General features: G+C 49.0%; 2 protein-coding genes across 4 annotated transcripts in view; both read left to right on the forward strand.

The window, feature by feature from the left end:
* The first annotated feature begins 7,509 nt into the window (after window positions 1-7,509).
* LOC8051037 lies at window positions 7,510-18,728 on the forward strand. 3 transcript variants are annotated; one of them, XR_006077539.1, is made up of 5 exons: window positions 7,510-7,958; window positions 8,533-9,013; window positions 10,659-11,433; window positions 15,608-15,691; window positions 16,687-16,775. XR_006077539.1 is itself a non-coding variant. In XM_029991300.4 (5 exons), exons 1-5 carry the CDS (start codon window positions 8,790-8,792, stop codon window positions 17,860-17,862), a joined length of 1,398 nt encoding a protein of 465 aa, XP_029847160.3. In that variant the 5' UTR covers window positions 8,754-8,789; the 3' UTR covers window positions 17,863-18,728. The 3 variants fall into 3 exon arrangements, 2 of the variants coding, with proteins under 2 accessions (XP_029847160.3, XP_040064615.2); XM_029991300.4 differs by lacking the exon at window positions 7,510-7,958 and adding an exon at window positions 17,731-18,728 and having other exon boundaries at window positions 8,754-9,013; window positions 10,659-11,437; window positions 15,608-15,713; window positions 16,687-16,843; XM_040208681.3 differs by lacking the exon at window positions 7,510-7,958 and adding an exon at window positions 17,731-18,728 and having other exon boundaries at window positions 8,754-9,013; window positions 10,659-11,437; window positions 16,687-16,843.
* A 366-nt stretch (window positions 18,729-19,094) lies between these two features.
* LOC120835939 (proton-coupled folate transporter) overlaps window positions 19,095-20,698 on the forward strand; it is a 28,545-nt gene continuing 26,941 nt past the window's right edge. Inside the window, exon 1 of the mRNA XM_029991302.3 lies at window positions 19,095-20,426. Within this exon, the coding sequence (XP_029847162.2) occupies window positions 19,505-20,426 (922 nt within the window). The 5' untranslated portion in view covers window positions 19,095-19,504. The remainder of the gene's footprint in view (window positions 20,427-20,698) is intronic.

Genomic DNA, 20,698 nt, shown 5'->3' on the forward strand with positions numbered 1-20,698 from the left:
TTCTGATGTCCTTGTTTTGGGGGGGGTCAAGTAGCTGGAAGCACTGCCGGTTATTGTGTTTCCCGTACAGTAACCACAGCAAGAACACCTTTGTAAAGCTGTTCTTGCTGCTGTTGAAGCAAGAACACCTTTGTAAAGCTGTTCTTGCTGCTGTTGAAGCACGAGACGATCATTGAGCTGTTTTTACACCTTGCACAATTTTTTTTTTTTTTTTTTTTTTGGGGGGGGGGGGGGGGGGGTTTATTGTGAGGTTTATTTTGACCCCGATGCTTCCCAGCCTCCTGAATAACCTAAACGAAAAAAAAAAAATAAGATTCTTTGCTCGTTTACAGGCTGTGCAAGCGTGTGTACATGGCGTGCTTCCGTGGCTTGATTATACATCAAGCCACGCAAGCATATAAAATTGTCAGCGTGGCTTCGTACTGCGCTGAGTAACCTGCAGTGTTCGTGTAAATATTAAAAAAAGAAAAAAAAAACCCGGTTGTGATCACTGAAAAATGATTTAAAAGCTTGAAAATGACAATTTTGAACGAGGCTTAAATTGGCCCCAGGCATACTTGAGTGCAGCAAGGAAAGATGGGGGCCAGAAATGGGAAACCTTTAAAGGAATACATCAACGAGATCTGAAATATTCCCGTCGTGTTCAAAAATAGGTTGACTATGATCCACAATATCCGTAAATGACAATCGTACGTTTGTATTTTGAGCCTGGGTGGCTGTATTTTTCGTTAAAAACGGCCCACTCTGGCAAGCGCTCGGAGGAGGCCCAGCGAAGACCACGTGACATCCAACGCAATCGTGACGTAGGTCGTCTCGGGACGAGCAAAGCTACGGCGAGGTAGTCGTCGAGAAGATTGCCTAGTCCTAGCCACCGAAGCGGCTGCTTTTGTGCGAATTTTGAGTGACGGGTTATTCTATAATCTTGTAAGGGGACAATAGCGACTTCTGCGACACACAAAAGGCATTCTCGGGAAGAGGAGTGTTCCTCCTTCCCCTCTTTTCTCGTCGTGGCCGGAGGCGAGACACTCACCGACACTAGCTGTCAACGTTCCTAGACGGGCACTACAAGCGAGGCGTTAGCGACATCCACCAGGTGCTCTTTGCTAATCGTTTAATTCGTTTTAAAATTCCTTTTCGTGACTTTTTTAGCAAGATATTGGTATGTTCGATGTGATACTGCTCCTTTGAACACATGTAGACCAAAATATGAACGCCGAAATTTCGTTGCTTTAAACTAGGCATAAGAAAAATGGCAAGAAAAGCATTTGGACAATGAAGAATGGAAAAGCTCCGGGATCTGATGGTTTACCAGCCAGCTTCTAAAAAAAGAAAAGTGCCAATGCTTCTATTTTCTTTTTTCCAATTATACAGAAATAAAGGCTTACCTGCATCGTTCCGGAAAGCACACACGGTGCTGATTTCCAAATCTAAAGATCCGGACAAGCTTCAACGAGTGGATGGTTATCGACCGATAAGCTGACTTGGAAAATATTTGCACGGGGCCTTGCTGGTCGTTTACAGAGCATGATATTAATATTAGCAAGAGACCACCAGACGTGTTCCTTCAAAGGAAGAAACATACAAACCAACATTCACATCGTCCAGTCTTTACTAGAGATGCAACGAACGCATGAGCCAGCGGCCATTCTACGGGTTGATCTTGACAAGGCCTTCGACAGTGTTCAACACTCCTTTCTTTTTTATACTCTCAAGCACATAGGAGTAGGAGAAAACGTTGAATGCGGAATCAAGCTCTGTTATATTGATGCATACACAAAACTACTTGTAAACGGAACTCTCACAAGGTCCATAAAAGTCCGATGCTCGGTCAGGGAAGGAAGCCCCATGTCGCCCCTGCTATTTGACCTCTACCTTGAGCCACTCTGCAGAAAAATCATAACCAACAACGAGATTCAAGGTTTTCGCCTTCGCAGCTGTAAAGTCAAGCTTCTTGGCTACGCGGATGACCTTCTGCTGGTGTGTCCTAACAAGCCAAGCATAAAAAATGCAATGCTCAGAGTTTCAAAGTTTTGTGCCGTGTTAGTGGTAGGCAATGACAAAAGTAGCGGTTCCTGGTGTGGAGAGACATTCTACAAAACCGCAGCCCTTGGGAGTGCCGTTGAACGCAATGAACTTTCCCAAACCTATGTAAAAAAAAAAAAAAAAAAAAAAAAACACGTTAAAGCTTTGGCTAATATGCGGAGCTTGCGTTGTCTCTACTTTTGGTAGAGTCGATACATGCAACATTTTTCTTTTGTCAAAATTAGCGGATCTTCTGCAGGTCATGCATTGCTCAAGGCTAATAGTTAATGTATTTAACAGAATAATGGAGACGTTAATCTGGAGGTCACCGTACGAGCCAATGAGAAGATCCAATTTGTTCCGACGAATGCACAACGGAGGACTTGGCCTAGGTCATGTATTCGTAAGACAGCTAATTGCCAGATGGAAATGTTTATTTATTATTATTATTATTTTTTTTTTAACACAGGAACAGCATCATTTTTAGAGTTTTGCAAACAATTATTTCTGAAAAATGCATGGTACTTCTAGGTGAGGATGCAACAAGCACAAGCGACATAACAAAATTACGAGGATTCTATAAAGAAGTCGCGGACACAATAGAATTTCTAAGAGTAAGATGCGATAATGCCTTTTTGGCTTCCTGCTCTAATAAAGCAAAAAAAAAACAACAACAGTTACTCAGTTGCTGACTTCATTGTTCCCAGATCCAGTGTTTGGCGTGTACCATCTGAATTGCATAACTGGTGTTTTAATGCCTTCGTTCTTTGTGTTGACGCTGTGTTCTTTTGGGATGTTTTCTAGAGAACACCCAGAAAGGATTTTGTAATGGAAGAGGCAAACTTTCGCTACTTGCATTTTGCTAACCACCTCGGCACCATGCAAGACATTTTTGTAGTACGAAGTGTTTACAGTCTGTGGAAAACGCGCAAAATAGACACCGAAACAGGTGCTGCAAAGCCATCTTGGGTTAATTTTAAAACATCATGCAATTCAGGTGGGTCAAGGCATATTGGGCACCTGTAATGAAAGTGATGAATGGAAATTAAAAGTAAAGAACCTTAGTCGTTCGCCTGATATTATATAGATTATAATGTCACGAGTCGGAGGTCAAGCCAAATAAAAGTGATACCTCCTTCTTGTGAAGTATTATGCGATGAGTGCTGATTTTTGTTAACTTTGTTAAAAGTTCCCTGTATTTAACGTCGTTACATCACCATAATTCATTGCTCGCATAGAATTTAACGCAAATGATAATAGTGTAAAATCAAAATGTAAATAAATGTTTCTGAAAAAAAAAAAAATCGCGTGGGTTAGTCGGTGGCCTGTCTGGCTCGCGAGTCGCAACCGGAGGGTCGCTTTCGAATCCCGCTTCCACCTAAAAGTCTTCGAACTTTTTCTTAGGACAAATGAATTACTTTCTATTGCTCATTCCACGTTCTCTGAAACGCCAAACGCTCGTCTTCACCCCAGAGGAGAATTTGACCAAAGCAGACGAACGACTGCGCTGACAAGTAGATTCAGAGTTTGAGAGCACGTGGTGTGAAACTTCCTGCTGCAGACTCGTCCGCCTAAAGCCCCTTGATAAAACCCACGCTTCGCTACAAGACTCGTCCACCTAAAGCCCCTTGATAAAATCCAAACTTCGCCATAATCATCAAGAGACCACTCTTGCCCACTCGGACACAGACGAGCAAGATCGCGAAATCTGCGCAATATCACACGACGCCCAGTGACTCAGCATTTTTCGACCGAGCAATAAGCTCCGGAAAGGCGCATAGCGGCATGCATTAGTGTAATCTCCACAGTGTTATCCGCCGTAGACCGCATGCTGTCTACCGCCAAATCATGCGCCAACGCAGTAGGGACTATGCGTCGAGAAAGTGAGGGAGAAAACGAGACGGAGAGAACGCGGGGACGTCAGAACGCGGAGCTCTGATTGGAGCGATTAGTGGGTAGACCTAACGCTAGCAGCCTGTCTCTCCGCTGCACTCGTCGAACGCGTAAAAACTCGGAACACAGGCGTCTGGCGTTTGGCTCTCGCATCCTAACGCGTTCGACGAGTGGACACAAAGGCCAGCTAGCTTTAGGTCGACCCCACTTATCTCTATGACTATTTGCTGGATCGCGTTTGCCCAGCTCCGCCTATGCACAGAAATGTGGCCACGGTCGGCCATCTTTTTGGTCGAGTTATATTATCTCTAGCCATCATAGTAATATGGCGGACAGCGAGACACGTAGCCAGGATTTTGTTTCGGGGGAAGGGGGGGGGGGGGGGGGGGGGCGCCCATGACAAAATGTTGTATGAGGGGGAGGGAGGAGAGGAGGCCCCAGCAAAATGGAAGATTTCGGGGGAGTGGGGGCGGGCCCCATGGGCCCCCCTCCCCCTGGCTACGTGCCTGCGGTCAGCGCTGTGGCGGCAGGCTGCCATAAAAATAGCCGTGGGTCTAGTAAACTGTACCGTGGGTGATATTTCGTGATTGATTGAGGTCGTTCGACGAAGCAGATTCTTGAAACTCAATGAATATGACAAAGGAACGTCGACTGTGCAGTCACGTTGTTCACTGATCAACATCACAGACGAAGACGACGATGAAGTATGCTGTCTAACCCATTGCAGCTTCTGTCAAGACCCCAGCCTTCTTGCCGACCAAAGCCACTTACTCTGGGACTGTCCGGAGCTGGAAGAGATTCGTCGAAAACACATACCACCAGACGTATCCAGCATGGAGGAATGGGTCCATCCTCAGGGCCCTCCCGACAAACGTCGGGCGGTTATGACCACGCTCGTAGATTTCATCCACGATGCGGGGCTCACCGCCTATCTTTAACCCCCCTCAACCCCTTCCCTTGGCCATAGATCCAGGCTTGTAAGCCACCGATCTCAGCCCCATTCTCCCTCCCCCAAAGGCCAATAAACGCTTTCTGAACTGAACTGAACTCTGAATATAGAGTAAAAAGAAGACGACGACGCTGCGGATTCATTTCCATTAAAGGTCACCATCAAATACAGTCGTTGACGCCATACGGGTAACTCCTTCCGGAATCTCACCGTCGCGCCCGGGCATTGTTCAGCCGGCGGGGAGTGCAGGCGAGCGATGTGCTCTTCTTTAACAAGGGAATCTAAGCGCTCGACGCAGTGGAAGTGGAGGCGACAGCGGCTTTGCGGCGGTTGCGGACCCATTCGCGCTGCTGCGTACGTCGCCGCTCCTTCCGCAGCCAGTCCTTTTTTCCCAAAAGGGCGCGCGGCCGACCCATCCTAAGTCCAAACCGAAACTGATAAGAGCGTAGGAAACAGCGCGCAAAACAGACGAGGACGAAGAAGCACACGTGACGAGCGCTGCGCTCGTTACGTGAGCTTCTTTGGAGTCATCTGTTCTTCTCGCTGTTTCCTACGATGAATTCCCACCAACGCGCCCAACTATCCATTCTTCTATGATAGCTGTAGACTTCCTGTAGATAGCTGGAAAGGTTGCCACCATCTACGAGCGACGGCGGCAACCAGACTGGTTGTGTGCTTGCCGCCGTCGCTTATAGATGGTGGTAGCTGTCCAGGTAGGTTTGTGTCGACAGGCGTTTGATATAGGACACGATCCTGGGGAACCTAGCCCTTAACAGCTCCGCTGTAAAAGATGATCGACTGTGGCCGCATTTGCGGAGCGGGAAAACGCGATCCAGCAAATAGTCATAGAGATCAGTGGTCGACCATAGCCTCCTCTATAACGTTTGCAAGCTTGGCGTCCCGACTGACGCACCCATGCGTTCAGCCATATGCAGCATGCGTGTGAATGTGGCTTGGCAGGCTTGCAATTTCAAGTGCTTCCTCACACGAGCAGGAACGTGGCAGCAGTCAGATGCCCTGTTTGCAATCGCCGATACTGACAAAGCATGGCAGATCGTCACGTGACGCGACCGCCGAAAGTGAAAAGGCAGAGCGGCAGACAAAAGTCTAGGGTGCCTAGATGTCTGTCTGTCTCAGGGTGAAGACATCCATTGTTGTCCGGAATGTTCCAGCGCGTGACGCTCTCGCGCACTCGGTGCGTGACTTGGGCGGTAAGATGGCGTCTGTGCATCAGCCAAGCTACGCGCTCGAGCTGAGTGACACCGGATTGCGCGCACTTCAAAATGCATAAAAAAAACGATTGGGTGGAAAAATGGCTGAGGTGTCACCACTCAAGCAAAAGCGCGCGTGTGTATGAAGGCACTCTACAAAAGTCATGTAACGGGCGTCCCGCTGCGGCGAGACGCCGAAACCCACCTGTCCCGGCGATGGAAATATATCCGCTCGTGCTTCTCGCGTTTCTCGGGCTACCGCTTCTTTTCTCGTCGGGTTTGAAAACCATGTTTCGGGTCCTCGCCGCTGCAAAAGCTGTGCGCTGAATACCAGACTCCCCGAGAAATGCTCTGTGCCACCAGAACCTCGGGCTCCAAATCTGCGACCGGGTACTCTATGGCTCCGTTACAGTGTTCTAGAGGGGGTTGTAGTGGCAAGAGCGGCGGCCGCTTTGTGAAGATTTTGCGCGTAGACGACACCATGGCGCTGCTGTTCTGTGCCCTATAGGACCGCGCCCCCGTCAGTCCCATCATCAGCGCTGTTAGGCGCTTACTACTGTGGTTTGACTGGAGCTTTTCGCGGTGCGAAACAACTGCTAATGTTATTCTGTATACTCTGTTTCACCTTATGATGTACCGCAGGAAAGGCTACAAGCGCGAGCTCTTTGCTCTGGGGCACATCTCGGCGGCACACGCTCCCGTGAGTTAAGAGCAGCTGCCAACGCTATGAGCTCGCGCTTCTAGCCTTCGCTGCGGTACAACATAAGGTGAAACGAAGTATAGTAAACTGTACTTCTGCCTTTGGACTAATGCCTCTAGAGTGTGTGCTATCCTCTACTTGAAATATTCCCGTGTTTAGAGGGAGATTATTTAATGAATATCGACTCTCCCCCCCCCCCAGTACTGACACATCGTTCAGCAACGCTATCACTTGGCCTGCAGGCTTAATAGCTGCGAAAGAAGTTCTACGGTGATACATTTCGGAGAAGCGTACCGCGTCACCCTCGTCGTCTTCTTCGTTTATCGCACACGTGCCATTAATTCTCCTAGGGCACAGAACTCCAGCGCCACTCGCGGTATCTACATCGACCGTCTTCACGCGCTTCATTGTAAGCGGGCGCCGCTCTTGCCACTACATCTTCTAGAACACTGTAGCTCCGTCATCGAACTGCTAGACTTTGAGAGTATAGAGGAGACTATGGGTCTATCCAGCAATCGTTCGAATCGGAGCTCGGCTACAGTCTATACTTCACCTCACCTTAGCACGGATTAACTGCGAAGGCTGTGCAAGCGCGAGCGGCTAGCTTCGACTGCCTTGACTGGAGCACTCGCTCACGAGCGCTCGTGCAGTCGCCGAGGCTTCATCCAAAGCAACTAGCTCGGGCTTTTGGCACGCGCGGCTAACAATAGTCCATGCTAAGGTGAGAGGGTGAGACCTCACCCGCGCTCTCGTCTCCTCCTCTCTCTCAGTTTCTGGCTCATAGCGCCATCAGCGCCACATCCGAAAGCAGACGAACTTTCCCTCTGCACGAGCGCGTCCACGCAACGAATTTATTTGGTCCGAATGTCGCCTCCACAGCGATGGAACAGAACTGAAGATCTAAATGGAGACAGTATCCTCCCCATGCTGTTTAAATATTCTGCGGTTATTCGTGATTGGTTTATTCGTTAAATGGGTTTAGCAAACCGAAAGAAACGAAGCGGCCTCGAGCGGGGCGCGCTGAGTCAGCTGGTACGCAGTTGTGCGTTGCCGAGCTGTCTGTCAAATTACCGGGTGATGTCCGAACAGCGCCGCGGATGAAGCCAGGGCTGAGGAAGAGGAGGACCTCGGGCCAACCATCGCACGTCTTCAGCGTCATCTAAGGTCCTACCAGCTTTACTCCGTGAGTCTCTGAGCCACTTCTCTATCTGCATGGAAAGGCAGTGACTTTCAGCACACCAGGCCCGTTCTGAAAAATTAATAATATTATTTTCCTTTAGATTATTTGAGGTAGCGACCTCGAAGTTCAAACATGGCGGCGTGTCTGACTTGATGCATAGTTTGGGGCCCGCTACATCAACGTGCGTACCATAAGATCCGTAAGATATACCACAGACGCGCCGTTATCCTAGAGGTTTGCCGGCCTTAGCTTACCCATCCTAGAATTTCTTGTGTACAGCCTAAATTATGAACATTGCAACATTCTTTAAACTTGGTCAACATCTGTAGCATGGCTGAAAATTTTGCACAGAGTTGCAAAACGAAGAAAACAAGAACTGGAGAGCGCGGTTTACGTGCACAAAAAATTATGTATATTCTCTCTTTTTTTTTTTTTTGTCGTCCTCCGCTCATTTCCTAACATACGGAGGACGGGCCAACAACTTTGTGTTTGATGTTCGGACATGCCCCAAGGACATACCCCACTGCTATAGAAGGCAGACAGTATCTAAGGATTTAATTCGAACGTAATTCTGCAGCGATGCCCGCCACGGCCATTCCTCCGTGGTAATCGGGCAGCGGCGCTTCCATGACGCTGGGTCAGGGATCTACGTCAGCCAGCCTGTCGCCAGCCGAAGATTCATGCGGTCGAAGCGCGTCCGTCGAAGTAGTCGAAACCAGCAAGCCCGGCCCGTGCCCCTGTCGCAGCAATGCCGTCCTTTCGCTGCACCTCAGCGATGTCTGGGTGGCGGTAGTCAAGAGCACGACGCTGTGCGTATTCTTGCTCGCCTACACCATGTCGTACGCCATGAGGCTGCTCATCACCCAAGACCTGTTGCTCACCAAGACGTGTCGATACCACCTCGGCCTGGATCCGGCCCTGTGCGCCAACTTCTCAAACTTCTCCGAGACCAAGAACGTCATCGAGAGGGTGGCCAACAACTACAGTCTCTTCATTCTACTGGTTCAGCTGACGCCCGCCGCCATACTCTCCATCTTTCTGGGACCTTGGTGCGACAAGTAAGTGGAACCTACTGCCTCTTCGTCGGCTGACCAGCCCGACCTGACAGCTGAGCTGGTTCTGCCAGTTCTGCCTAAAGCCCCGTAAACAAAAATGTATTTCCCCTCTTTCCAGCCTCTCTCTCCTTGGCTGGTCGACGTAATTTTTGAGCGAAGGCGTCTGTGTGCGTGTGTGTGTAGGCGTTGTAACTAGAGATTGGGGTGGGGGGGGGGGGGGGGGGGGGGGTTGAGGGAAAAAAGTAGGGGGGGTCGAGGCGTCGGTCAATGACGACATCGCGTGTGTTCACGTGACACCGTGATTGGCCGACGCGCTTCCCTCTCTTCCAGCCTCCCTCTCACCGCTCGCAAGGTACCACTTTTGGACGAAGACCCCGGCAAGGAGCAATATTCAAACAATAATTCGCCTTACTTTTTTTTAGATCGCAGCTCGTTGGCGTTTGCTTCCGGGTTGAGCGGCGTCGCCGTCGCCGTCGGCGTAGCAGCGCTAAATTTAGTGGGAAAATGAACGTCACGTGACCTCAACACCAATTCAATCCCCGCTAAATTTAGCGGGGAAAATGACGTCACGTGATCGTCGACAGGCGCCGAAAAAACACAAGTGCAAGAACAGACGTAAACAATGAAGCGGTCGGTCATGAACCAACTGGCCCAAATTGCCATACTAATAACGTCACATGACTTGGTGTCACGTCATCTATGAACAAATTAAGTTTTTCCGCTATATTTAGCGGGGAAATTGACTTCACGTGACCTCAACAACAATTCAATTCCTCGCTAAATTTTGGGGGAAAATTGACGCCACGTGATCTCAACGCCAATTCAGTTTCCTCGTAAATTTAGCGGGGAAAATGACGTCACATGACTTGGTGTCACGTTACCTATGAACAAATTCAGTTTCTCCTCTAAATGTAGGGAAAAATTGACGTCACGTGCTTAGGAGGAGGAGGGGAAGGTACGGAGGAGGAAAAGGGGAGAGGAGGAGGATGAAAAAGGAGGGGAGAGGAGGAGCAGCAGGAAAGGGGGAGGGTAGAGAGGAGGGAGCGTTGAGGAGCAGGAAATATGAGGTGGAGGAGGAATGGAGGAAGGGCATACCCTACCCTCCTCCTCCTCAAGAGCTGCGCTCTAATTTCGAGTTACAGAGATTTGTAAACGTATTTAATCTTATTTATGGGGCTTAGTTCAGACATGCTCCAAATAGTACCTGACCCAGTTTGGTGTCATCATCATTCGAGCATGACTCAGCTTAACAGGTTCTGCCATGTGGGCTCTGCATAAAAGAAGTAACGTAACCCGAACCCATTACGAAAAAAAATGCTCGGGCAGCACGTTTGGGCTGGTACTCTTTCATCAATTCCAGAACCATTAGAACGACGGGGAGCGTTGTCCCGCCTTCAGCGCGAGCTTTCTACCCTTCAATAATGCTTCGATGTCCGTGAGCCTCAATAGGTTATGCAACGCAGCCAAAGTACGACGGAAGGCAACGGGCGAGTGCGTGCTAGTGGCCGGACATCCAAAAGGGGCGCCCTGCCGTTTTCATTCTGCCAACGAGTAGATACCAGATTGGATGCTGGGCGAACGAACATCTTATTCGGAGGTCTGTTCGACTACTGGTGTTCTCAAACGGTCTTTCCGGTTGTGCCCCCAGGTACGGTCACCGTCTGCCCATCTTCGTAGCGACAGTAGGCGGCATCCTGCAAGACCTCGGTACCATCTACACCGTAGTGGACATGGAAGCCCCGATGTACGCGAACGTGCTATGCAGCCTTCCCAACGGCCTCAGCGGTGGCCTAGTGTGCGTCTTCATGGCCGTCTGCAGCAACGCCTCCATGTCCACAAAGGGCAATACGCGAACGCTGCAGTTCCTCATCGTTCTCATGTCCGCCATGATCGGCATGGCCTGCGGCCAGTTCATGGCCGGACAGATCTTCAGGGCCGGTGGCTACCTTCCAGTCTTCATCGTGTCCGCCAGCATGCTTCTGGCTTGCCTGGTCTGGATAATGGCCATGCTGAAGAATCCCGTCGAATCGGAAAAAAGTGGCTGGCGGACCATGCTCAGGGACCTGTTGCATTTTCGGAACTTCATCAACGGCATCCTCGTCTGCGTGAGGAAGAGGCCCAACAGGGGCCGCGCCCAGATACTCCTCCTCATGTCCTCCATGTGCGTCATTCTGTTCGTGTCCGAGGGCACCCGCGGCATCAACTTCTTCTACGCGAAGAAGATGTACGACTGGGACGTGAGCAAGTACTCGGACATCAATTCGTGTTTCCTGCTCTTTCGGATGGTGAGCGTCTCGTTTTTTGTGATTGTGGCCAACCTGGCCCTGCGCCTGTCTGACTGTACCATAGCGTTCATCGGGATCTGCGGAGGCATCCTCCAGAGCATCGCTACGGGCGTGGCCAACAACGAAGTTCTGTTCTATGTGAGTAAGTAGCGAAGTACTCTTCATTGTAGCGAGACAGGGCTAACACCTGCTAGACAGCAAGGCGGTGATGCTAGAGTTTCTTCAGCATGTACCGAAGGTCCACGGCGCACAGCTGGGTATACGAGTGCTGCGCTCGTGTCTGTTCTGTGCCCCTGCTGGCCTCCGGCAAGTGACGTAGAAAAGTTAACACTCTGGCCTTGTTATGAGGTGTTGACAGGGCCCCCTCCAACGGAAGAATTTTTTGATGGCCCGTCGCAGGGTGGAAAAATCAAAATTAAAAAAAAATCAAATCGATCAAATTAATTTGGATTAATTCGATTTAAATCTATTTATCTGATATTAATCAGAGTTATTTAACTTAAATAATTGTGGCTAAATGATTATTTATCACTAGATATATGTTCAGACATATGACACATTGACTGATCAATCTAACATATTACAGAAAAAACACGGACGAAAGAATTGACCCCGTAAGTGTGACGTCACTGTTCCAAACAAACCGTTGCAAGGGGCGTTGTAATGGGCAAATACATGGGACTGGATTCCGCTCCGAAAGAACGATCGGTCAAAAATTAGACGTGGACTATAAACGTCTAAAAATATTAGATGAAGGAAGCCTCCCGTACGGAAATGTCAGATCGGAGCGGTTCCAGTTCGGATCCACGGGGTTCTAAACTTGTGGACAGTTCCGATCCGCGCGATTCTGGGTGCAACCAGTCGAATCCAGTGAGACGCAACGCACTGGAATCGCACGGTGATCGGTGAATCCGATCCGCTCCCCTTGTTCCAGGAGGGTCTGCTCCCAGCCAGCGGGCGCGCACTCATCGCACATGCGTGACTGGACGAGGAAAGGGAGGGGTGGATTGGGGGGGGGGGGGGGGGGGGGGGGGACCGGCACTTCCGCCACTTCCGCGGTCTCTCGCATGTTACGTGTTAAGGGGTGTCCAAACAGGACACTACAAAACGCACGACTCCGACAAATCGTGAAAATTGAAGCGGACGCGCCCGCTTCGCGCCCGCTTCAATTCGTCCGCTTCAATTTTCACGATTTGTCGGAGTCGTGCGTTTTGTAGTGTCCTGTTTGGACACCCCTTTAGGGAAATGCGCATCCGTTACGCGGGCGCTGCGAGCGGGCGTTCTCCGTGCGCGCGCCTGGCTTTGTCTCCGAGACTGGAGTCAGTTTTTAGTTTGTTCTTCGCTCTCGTCGGACGGTCGTTCGGCGCTCGATCGGCTGCGACTTTCGCGCTGCGGGCGCACGGATACTGACGCGCCCATCGTTGCCCTGGATCTTACGCCGTGCCCTGCATGGATACCCACTGACCTCGGCTTTGAATCTTTATTTAGTGTGAAGCTGCCGACCCATTGCAGTTTGGCTCGGCATATGGATGCACTGGTGTGCTTGGTGACAACACTTGAACAATACCGCTTGCCCGCCGGAACTTCCCGATGCACTCAACACTGGATACTGTGCTTGTGCGTGCTGTGTGTGTGTTCCGCGCACTGTGTATAATCACGACGCGACGACGCATGGACGACCGTGTGCGCCGCCATAATTACCGCTGCGCTCGTCACCACTGGGCTCTACCAAAGTCTTTCGTGCGATGCCCTTAGCCGTTACAAGCGAGAGATCGTCGCGATTTCAGACCCAGTCCGCCTGGGTCTGAAATCGCGACGATCTCTCGGGGCACTCTGGGTATGTTTGGAGCGGATATGCAATGGTTGTGACGTCATCGCTTACGGGGTCAATTAAAGTGCATTTAAGCTGCTCTTAACGATTTTTTTCATGAAAATCCAGCGATACTTAAATTTATCTTACCGAAGGACTGGAGAAACCGCCTTATTCTTTTGAGATATCTCAATTCCGTTGCGTAATAGCGAAGAAAAGAACTGGACTATGTCGCGACTTGCAGCCGCGGTGTGGCGGCCGTCGGAACTAAGACATGACGCGCAATGGGTATGACATTATAAGTTGGCGATATGTGCCATTCTAATGCTATATTTTATGCTATATTGCTCAATATAATGCTATGTTTTATAAATATTTTTGTTTCAACATGAGTAAATGCGTAAAAAACCTCATATCATCAACCATCTTCCCGAGGTGAACAAAAAGCAAATCAATTCCTCCTTTGATCCTTAGCCTGTTGCCCTAGAACGTCAGTCGAACTTCCTTGCTGAAAGGCAGCGCAAGCGAAAGCTTGCGCTGCAGAACTTTCTGGGTTTGATCCCCAGCCCCTGCCCGTTTCGATCTGGATGAGTTTCGTACCGGCACGCGTACGTGTGATCACTATTGCGTGGTGCACATTAAGGACCCCAGGCTAGCGGTCGTACTGCACTGGCTACATTTCTCATATACAGCTAGGAGACAAGTCGTCGCGTCACGATTGGCCTGCGCCTTCCCTCGCGCCTTCCTTGAGGAAGTGTGAGGTTTGTGAATTCAGTCGTAAACATACAAGCAACACATTTTTTTTTTAATAGAACCCAACCGGATACTACCTGCCTCCCTTGCGCGTCACTGCGCACGTGACTCGGAAAACAATGTCGCATTATTTGATTTTTTTTTTTTTTTTATAAAGAACATAACGTGCGTAGGCAATTTTTTTGTTCGGTTCTTTAATACAGACGTGACGGGAACAACTACCACAGTTATTTGACGAAAGACCAAACATTATTGCAAGGCCCATTCTTAGAGCGCGTTGTTTTTGTTTCTGTCGTGTTATATTCGCTTTCCATAAAACGTCACATAACTGACCAGCGAACTGGAAGATAGAAAGCAAGCTCAACGATCCGTTCATAAGAGCACTGCTTTTTGCTCATGTTCAGCCTACTTAACCACAATCTTTCTTGCCTGATGATTATTCGATTTAGATACAAAACAGATGCACATAGAACGCATGAAACGAGAGACACCCTGTAACTAACAAAAATATATCGTGGAAACTATTTATAAGGGAATGGTTTGAACGGAAATCATTACAGCGAAACTGGTACGAATCATCTTAATTTTTATTCTCCACCCTGGTACGTCTACTACTGTTACTTTTGTAATTATAATTCTGCACCTTTTGTATCAGCTTGTGCCTCTTCGGGAGTGACTGCGCAAGAATCATTTCTAGAGAAAGAAATTCAGAGTTCAGTCCGATTGCAAGCAGGGTTCGTCGCCATGTCTCAGCTGGTGCGGGCATGTGCGCGCCATTACAAGCTTACCAAAGCTACGCTCACGCGCACGCTGCACATGCTTGCACCCACGGGGCACCAGTGAGGCGCCATGCTTGCTGTAGTGTATAACTTAACTTTATTTATTTTATTTTCTTTTTACAATTTTGGTGCAATGCACCATTATGGGCAACAAGCTGTCAGCTTTCTGCGGTGTTTGTTAATCGTGATTACACACTCATGCAACGTTGATGTGAGGGAAGCCAGTTAGCGAGACAGAACAGTTGAAAGTATGTGGAATTTCAGTATCAGTCAGGGAACACATGGAAGAGCCGCAACCAATCAGCGACTCTCTTGAAGACCAAGATTGAAAGAATGCAATTGGGCTCTTTTTGTTTTGTTTGTTTGTTTTTGTTTAATTTAGTTGTTTGAGAGAACCGGATACAGTTTACAGTTGAATCGTGCGTGCGCCATCTTAGCCGAAAGCATCCTTCGCAAGAACTTGTTCAGCTCGGTATCTCGTGATACAGGAGAGTTTCAGTGTATACTGTAATCCGGTTGCCTTCGAACCTTGATTTTGAGAGGTGGTTCATTACACATCACTCGCGTGACCCACCACGCAACCACGCTGACGTTCCACGTGTCACGCGATTGCGTGCTATCTTTCCTCGACTGGCAGTGCTTTCCAAGAACTGCAACTGGTGAAAAGGGAGAAGCCAGTCATAAGATGACCAAATGAAGCGACGGTAACTCAATTGTAATGTGACCGCTCGCTTTGCAACTTGTCATAGTCACCATCGACGAGCTCCGAGATTCATGTATGTACTCGTATTGAGCGAAATATTCTCGTGATGTTGTTGGACAAGAAGGCAATTGAGCTAAATGGGCCGATGAGCTCGAGATCAACCGTTTCTACAAAATAGTACGCTCGTCCAAATTTTACCGTTAAGAAGTATCAACATGTGCGTTGTAGCGATAACGCGAAACGCTACCGGTTTTGTTCTTGACGCAGGCTACATCTTGGGAACGCTAGACGCCTCTGCACCCATCGGCATCAAATCGCACGCTTCGAAACTTCTTGACCGGGACGAAACCAGTAAGGGAACATCTTGTTCTCGGTACGCCTTCCTTACTGCGCACGAGCTAGTTTTCATTTTTTTCCGTTTCCCCTAAAAACAACAACAACAAAAACACGGATAAAGAAATGGCCTGTACCTTTGCACCGCGTTTAAATTCCATTAAAAAAAAACCAAAAAAACTAGGACAATTTTTATTGTTTTCGGTTCTTTCTTCTTTGTTGATCTATTCGTGGTTGGCGCCTGACGCCATTTTATAGTCTTCATGGCCATTCCTACCTATATCTTGATTCTAAGTGTTTGATGGTGTAAAGTTACCATGACAAGGGTAATGCTCGTCGTGGCAAACAGATTACCAGCGAGACAACCACAGCCCTGGGGAAGTTTCGTTCCCGTTGTTGCTACGCGTAAATCCCCTCGATAAGCTTCATTTACACTTTTTCTTAGCTAAATCGAGAAAACTGCGCAACAAGCACAGAGACGTGTAGAAGAAGTGGACGGGACGAGCGCTGACTGTCAACCACAAAAGTTTATCGAAGAAACACACAAAAATCAGCCACAGCAATCACCGTCAAAAATGATAAGAACAAAGCGCTTAAAAACAACAAGATCAAGGCCTCAAGGCGGCACGCGGGAATGACGAGCTAAGGGACACGGGAGTAGCTCAAGACCTACGGTCACTGAAAACTACAAAACTCGATTTCCTTAGAGTGCAAATAAACGGCCGTCTGGCTGACGCAGCTATCCGTGCCTGTTTTGATTCTTTCGAAGGCTCGTTTTCACCATGTGTGAAACGAATGTGTAAAACGAACGCTATGTGGCGCGAGCTCTGCGCGTCGAGGAAACTTTGTCGCGCGCCGTTGTACGGTCTTTCCAGGGATCCAAGAGTTCGAGCTCAGGTTTTGTTGATGAAATGCCGCGTATAGAAACGAACGGGCCGCGCAAATGTGGCCGGTGAAGTGAATCGTGCGGCCGGCGTGCTTATGTCCGGCGCGGTGTTGGCGCTCGTTCACAGCCCAGGTGTTTTCCGTGTGGATCGCCATGGAGGCCCTGACGCCGATCGTGGGCTACGTGTTCGGCTCCCAGGTCTACAACGCCTGCATCAGCTTCTACCCGGGCCTACCCTACTTCATCTACGTCCTCTTCGAACTCTACCCGTTCTTCTCCGTCGTGTAAGCGTCCCGACTGTCTGCGGTGGTGTTCGGAGGCGTTGACGTTGATCATGGTCTTTTGGTATACGCCTAGCCCAACATGTTCCATCAATTCACAACTTATCAAGGAGTTTTAATAGTGGAAGGTAAGTTTCGTGGTTCAGCTCTGATCTGAACCAGAGTTTCATAAAAACAGGGAAGTACGTCAAAGAAGCGTCAGACCGTGCACGCTCACATCGTCCGTGATGGTAATACGCTGCCTGAGACAAAGAGGTAATGCGAACAAGCAGTCGCCAGTTCTTCCTGACTTTTCCGTAAATTAGAAAAAAAATGCCATCAAAACTAGTTTTGTGTTGGAAATGGCTCATTCTAATCTTAATTAAGGCGAAAACGTTTGACCCTCTTCAATACCACATCTGACTAAAGGTGCCGATGTCGCGTTCGCACTAGCTGTATACTGCAGAGTCTATACACGTGCGTAGGCCGCATTGGTATTTAACGTGCTTGTCCCAGTGTCCGAGTTTCTGAGGTGTCTGACCTGAAAGGTTTCACTTTATAACGATTTTCATGTGGCTCAGTCTGGAAACTCGCCTTCCGCTTTTTCTTCTGCTAAACTCGCTAAGTCCTCATGCTTACGGCGTCGATATCCGGAAAGGGCACATTACCAGGACGGACAGACACCACAACTCACACGTACAAATTCACCAGTAAATCCCCAGGTGAACTGGATTGACATGATTTAGAACCATACGCGCTTATAGAAGAAAACCGCGTGCAGCACAACACTTAAATAATTCGTGTAGCGCTGTCCTTTTCTTTTTTCTCCCTGTAGTTTAAGTATTATGAAGCCTCGAGCCACGTCCAAGCCTCCACAGAAACTAACGATAGATGCGCGCCCATCTCCGCAGGTACTGTTGGTTCGTGTACAGGGAGCAAAGCTGTCCCTGTTTGACGTGCCCCAAAGACGCAGAAATCAAGACGACGGTTGGCGAAGACTGGACGTACAACCACTACACCCACACCGACGTGTCCTCCGCTGACCTGGAGAAATAGCGTGTTTGTTTTGTCTCTCCCTCACCACCTCCGAGACCGCGATGCGTGTACATCGATGACGTACGTGACCCTCGTGTCCACGACCTCACTCCTGCAACATCTATTCTCGGGCGTTCTTCAATACGAACACGAGTGCTTGTCTCTGAACACGGGTGACTGTGCACTTTGACCAGGAGCAGCCGAAAGTTGCTCGAAAGGAAACAAATAATAATACTTGCTGCATCGTGGACTCCTGGGGATTGTGCTTGTTACTGTAGTTAGTGACAGGCCTAGAACGGCAGGAAGCTTCTTCGGTTGTCCCGCTTCCAGCGCAACCTTGTTGCCTTCGATAATGCTTCGGCGTCTCGTGAGCTTCGAGCGTGCACGCACGGACAAAGCACGACTGAGGGCAACGATCGCGTGCTGGAGGTCAGGCATTCGAAAAGGACGCCCTGCCGCTCTTATCCTGTCAGTTACTTTAGCAACACCTGATGTTATTATTATTTTTTTTTTTTTTCGTATGAACATTTATCGCGAATTAAAGTCGCGCTCGGCGTTCTGAGAAACACGGAAGGACACCACAACTAGCGCCTATTAAACGGAATGCCTGCCCAAGGAAAAGGCTCGGTTATAAGTTGCAATGCATATCTCTGCCCAATAAACGTTAGTACCTAAAAAAAATGCTTTTCATGCTGTGCCGTAGATAGGATTTCGTGTTTTCGGAGTTTATTTCTGGTGGAATTCGGAGGGTTTTGTTCGGAGTTTATTTTTGCTGTAAATTCGGGGTTTATCTGAGTTTGTTTTTGTTAGGTTCCCAATACTCTAAAATTCGAGTTAATTTTATTGCGTTTTAAATCTTTAAAATAAAAAAAAACAATAATGGAATGTTTATTGGTGAATCCTTGGGGAATGCGTTAGCATGACTTTTGGGAAACGCCACATACATGGCTCGCTCGTATAACGAATCATTCGCTCGTATAACGAATTATTCGCTCGTATAACGAATTATTTGCTCGTATAACGAATTATTACAATAGACCGGTGAGCCGTGCTTCGAGCGTGTTCGTTCCTGGCAAAACCACTTCTAATAACAGACAGAAAATTCGTGCTTATCGAGAAGCGGATAATGTGAGCACAAGCTGCGTAGCGTCCCTGTCAATTCGCGGCGTTGACTAATGTTGCACGCGAGATTGCATTGTCTTTTGTCAAGTGTATATTGATGTTACGTCCGACACCGTGTGTACACGTGCTGCTAAACTGACCATGTGGTGGCCGAGGATAGCCGGAGATTAAGCATAAAATTTGAGCGTGTTTTTCCGCAGTTCCTGCTGGTGCAAGCGATAACAAAAGAATTATTCGAGTGTCAAATACACGAGAGAAACAAACAGGCGATAAGTCGTGCAAGTAAGGAAGATCTCTGTATCGTTGGCCGTATCGGTAAAAGCCGCGTTTCCGTAGAGACGAGTCAGGCGAAAACTGCAGCTTCTTATCGGTCCCGATACTCGTATCTGCTCTAGTCCGGTAGCTAGCAGTGCTTTTTTTGTCGTCGCCGAACGTGGACGCTCCCCTTCAGCTAGGGCTAACATGCCTTGAGCTGCATTCGCGGTTCACGTCGACGCCTATCGAAAATCTACGTCCAAAAGCACCAAGATGAACTCCGCAAAGCCCATCTCTAAAGATCCCGTAGCCCTCGGAACTGTACTGGAAGAAAGTAACGCAGTCGTCGTGCCAGCAGAGGACGGTGCCATCTCCTGGCGGGAGCGATGGATCCCGTTCTTCAAGAGCCTCAGCTTGGAATTCATCTTGTTTTTCTACACGACCACTTTCGCCATGCGTTTCGTGGTGACCCAGCAACTGTTCATCGCCAAGTCCTGTCTCTCCAGCTACCCGGATGACGTGTGTGACAGACTCGACCTTCAAAACGCCACCGTGCGAGACAACGTAACCAAGATCGCAAACGTCCACAACTTACTTCTCGTGCTTTCCGAGTTCGTGCCGGCTTCCGTCGTCTCCGTGTTCCTAAGCTCGTGGTACGACAAGCACGGCAATCGAATACCCCTACTGTTCAACTTGGCCGGAGCCGCCATCCTGGACAGCGGGACCATCTTGACGGTGGTCTTCTTCAGGACTCCCATGTATGTGAACGTACTCTTGGGGCTCGTCTGTGGCATGACCGGAGGCATGGTCTGCATGACGGCCATCGTGGAGAGCAACGCATCGAGGTCCTCGAGGGAAGACATGAGGGCTGTGAAGTTTCTTTTCGTCATGAGTGCACTCCTGGTGGGTGTGCAGACAGGCCAGTTGCTTTCTGGCGAACTCTACAGTGCTGGAGGTTACCTTCCCGTGTACTGCGTGTCCGTGGGACTGGTCATGTTCAGTCTAGGCATGGTGGTGGTGTTCAACGTGGGCACTTCCGACTCGTCAGCAGGTTGGAGGGGCATGCTGAAGGACCTCCGGGTTGGCAACTTCAAGGAGGGCTTCGACGCTGCTTTTGGATGGAGGCCGCACGGTCTGAGACATCGGCTCTGTCTCCTGGCCTTGTCACTAGGAGTCATCTTGTTTAATGCTGAAAGTTGGTACCCTTCCTTCCGTCTTTCTTTATAATCAGTGGTCATAATGCGAAATTGGGAAGGGAGACACTAATGCAATGACGTGGTTGTCGCCACCACGTCGCCACATAGCACAACGATTAGACGGCATTTTCACGTGTTGGTCCGACGTAGTATGCTTGGCTAGGCTTGCTTATCCCGTGAAAGACAAGGTGGGCGATGTAAATAAAATTACGCGTAAGTTTCAGCAAGTCCATGGTCAGCACGAGCTGAGCAGGCTAGGTAAAAAAAATTA

Source organism: Ixodes scapularis, unplaced genomic scaffold (assembly GCF_016920785.2).
Source record: "Ixodes scapularis isolate PalLabHiFi unplaced genomic scaffold, ASM1692078v2 PGA_scaffold12__126_contigs__length_90152505, whole genome shotgun sequence".
NCBI lineage: Eukaryota > Metazoa > Arthropoda > Arachnida > Ixodida > Ixodidae > Ixodes > Ixodes scapularis.

What these genes read in the sequence shown, in the direction of transcription:
- LOC8051037 (XM_029991300.4), top strand. Translation starts at nt 8,790, where the DNA reads ATGTCGTACGCCATGAGGCTGCTCATCACCCAAGACCTGTTGCTCACC. An exon ending in CTGGGACCTTGGTGCGACAA is followed by an intron (nt 9,014 to 10,658) that starts GTAAGTGGAACC and finishes TTGTGCCCCCAG; the next exon opens with GTACGGTCACCGTCTGCCCA. An exon ending in AAGGGAACATCTTGTTCTCG is followed by an intron (nt 15,714 to 16,686) that starts GTACGCCTTCCT and finishes GCTCGTTCACAG; the next exon opens with CCCAGGTGTTTTCCGTGTGG.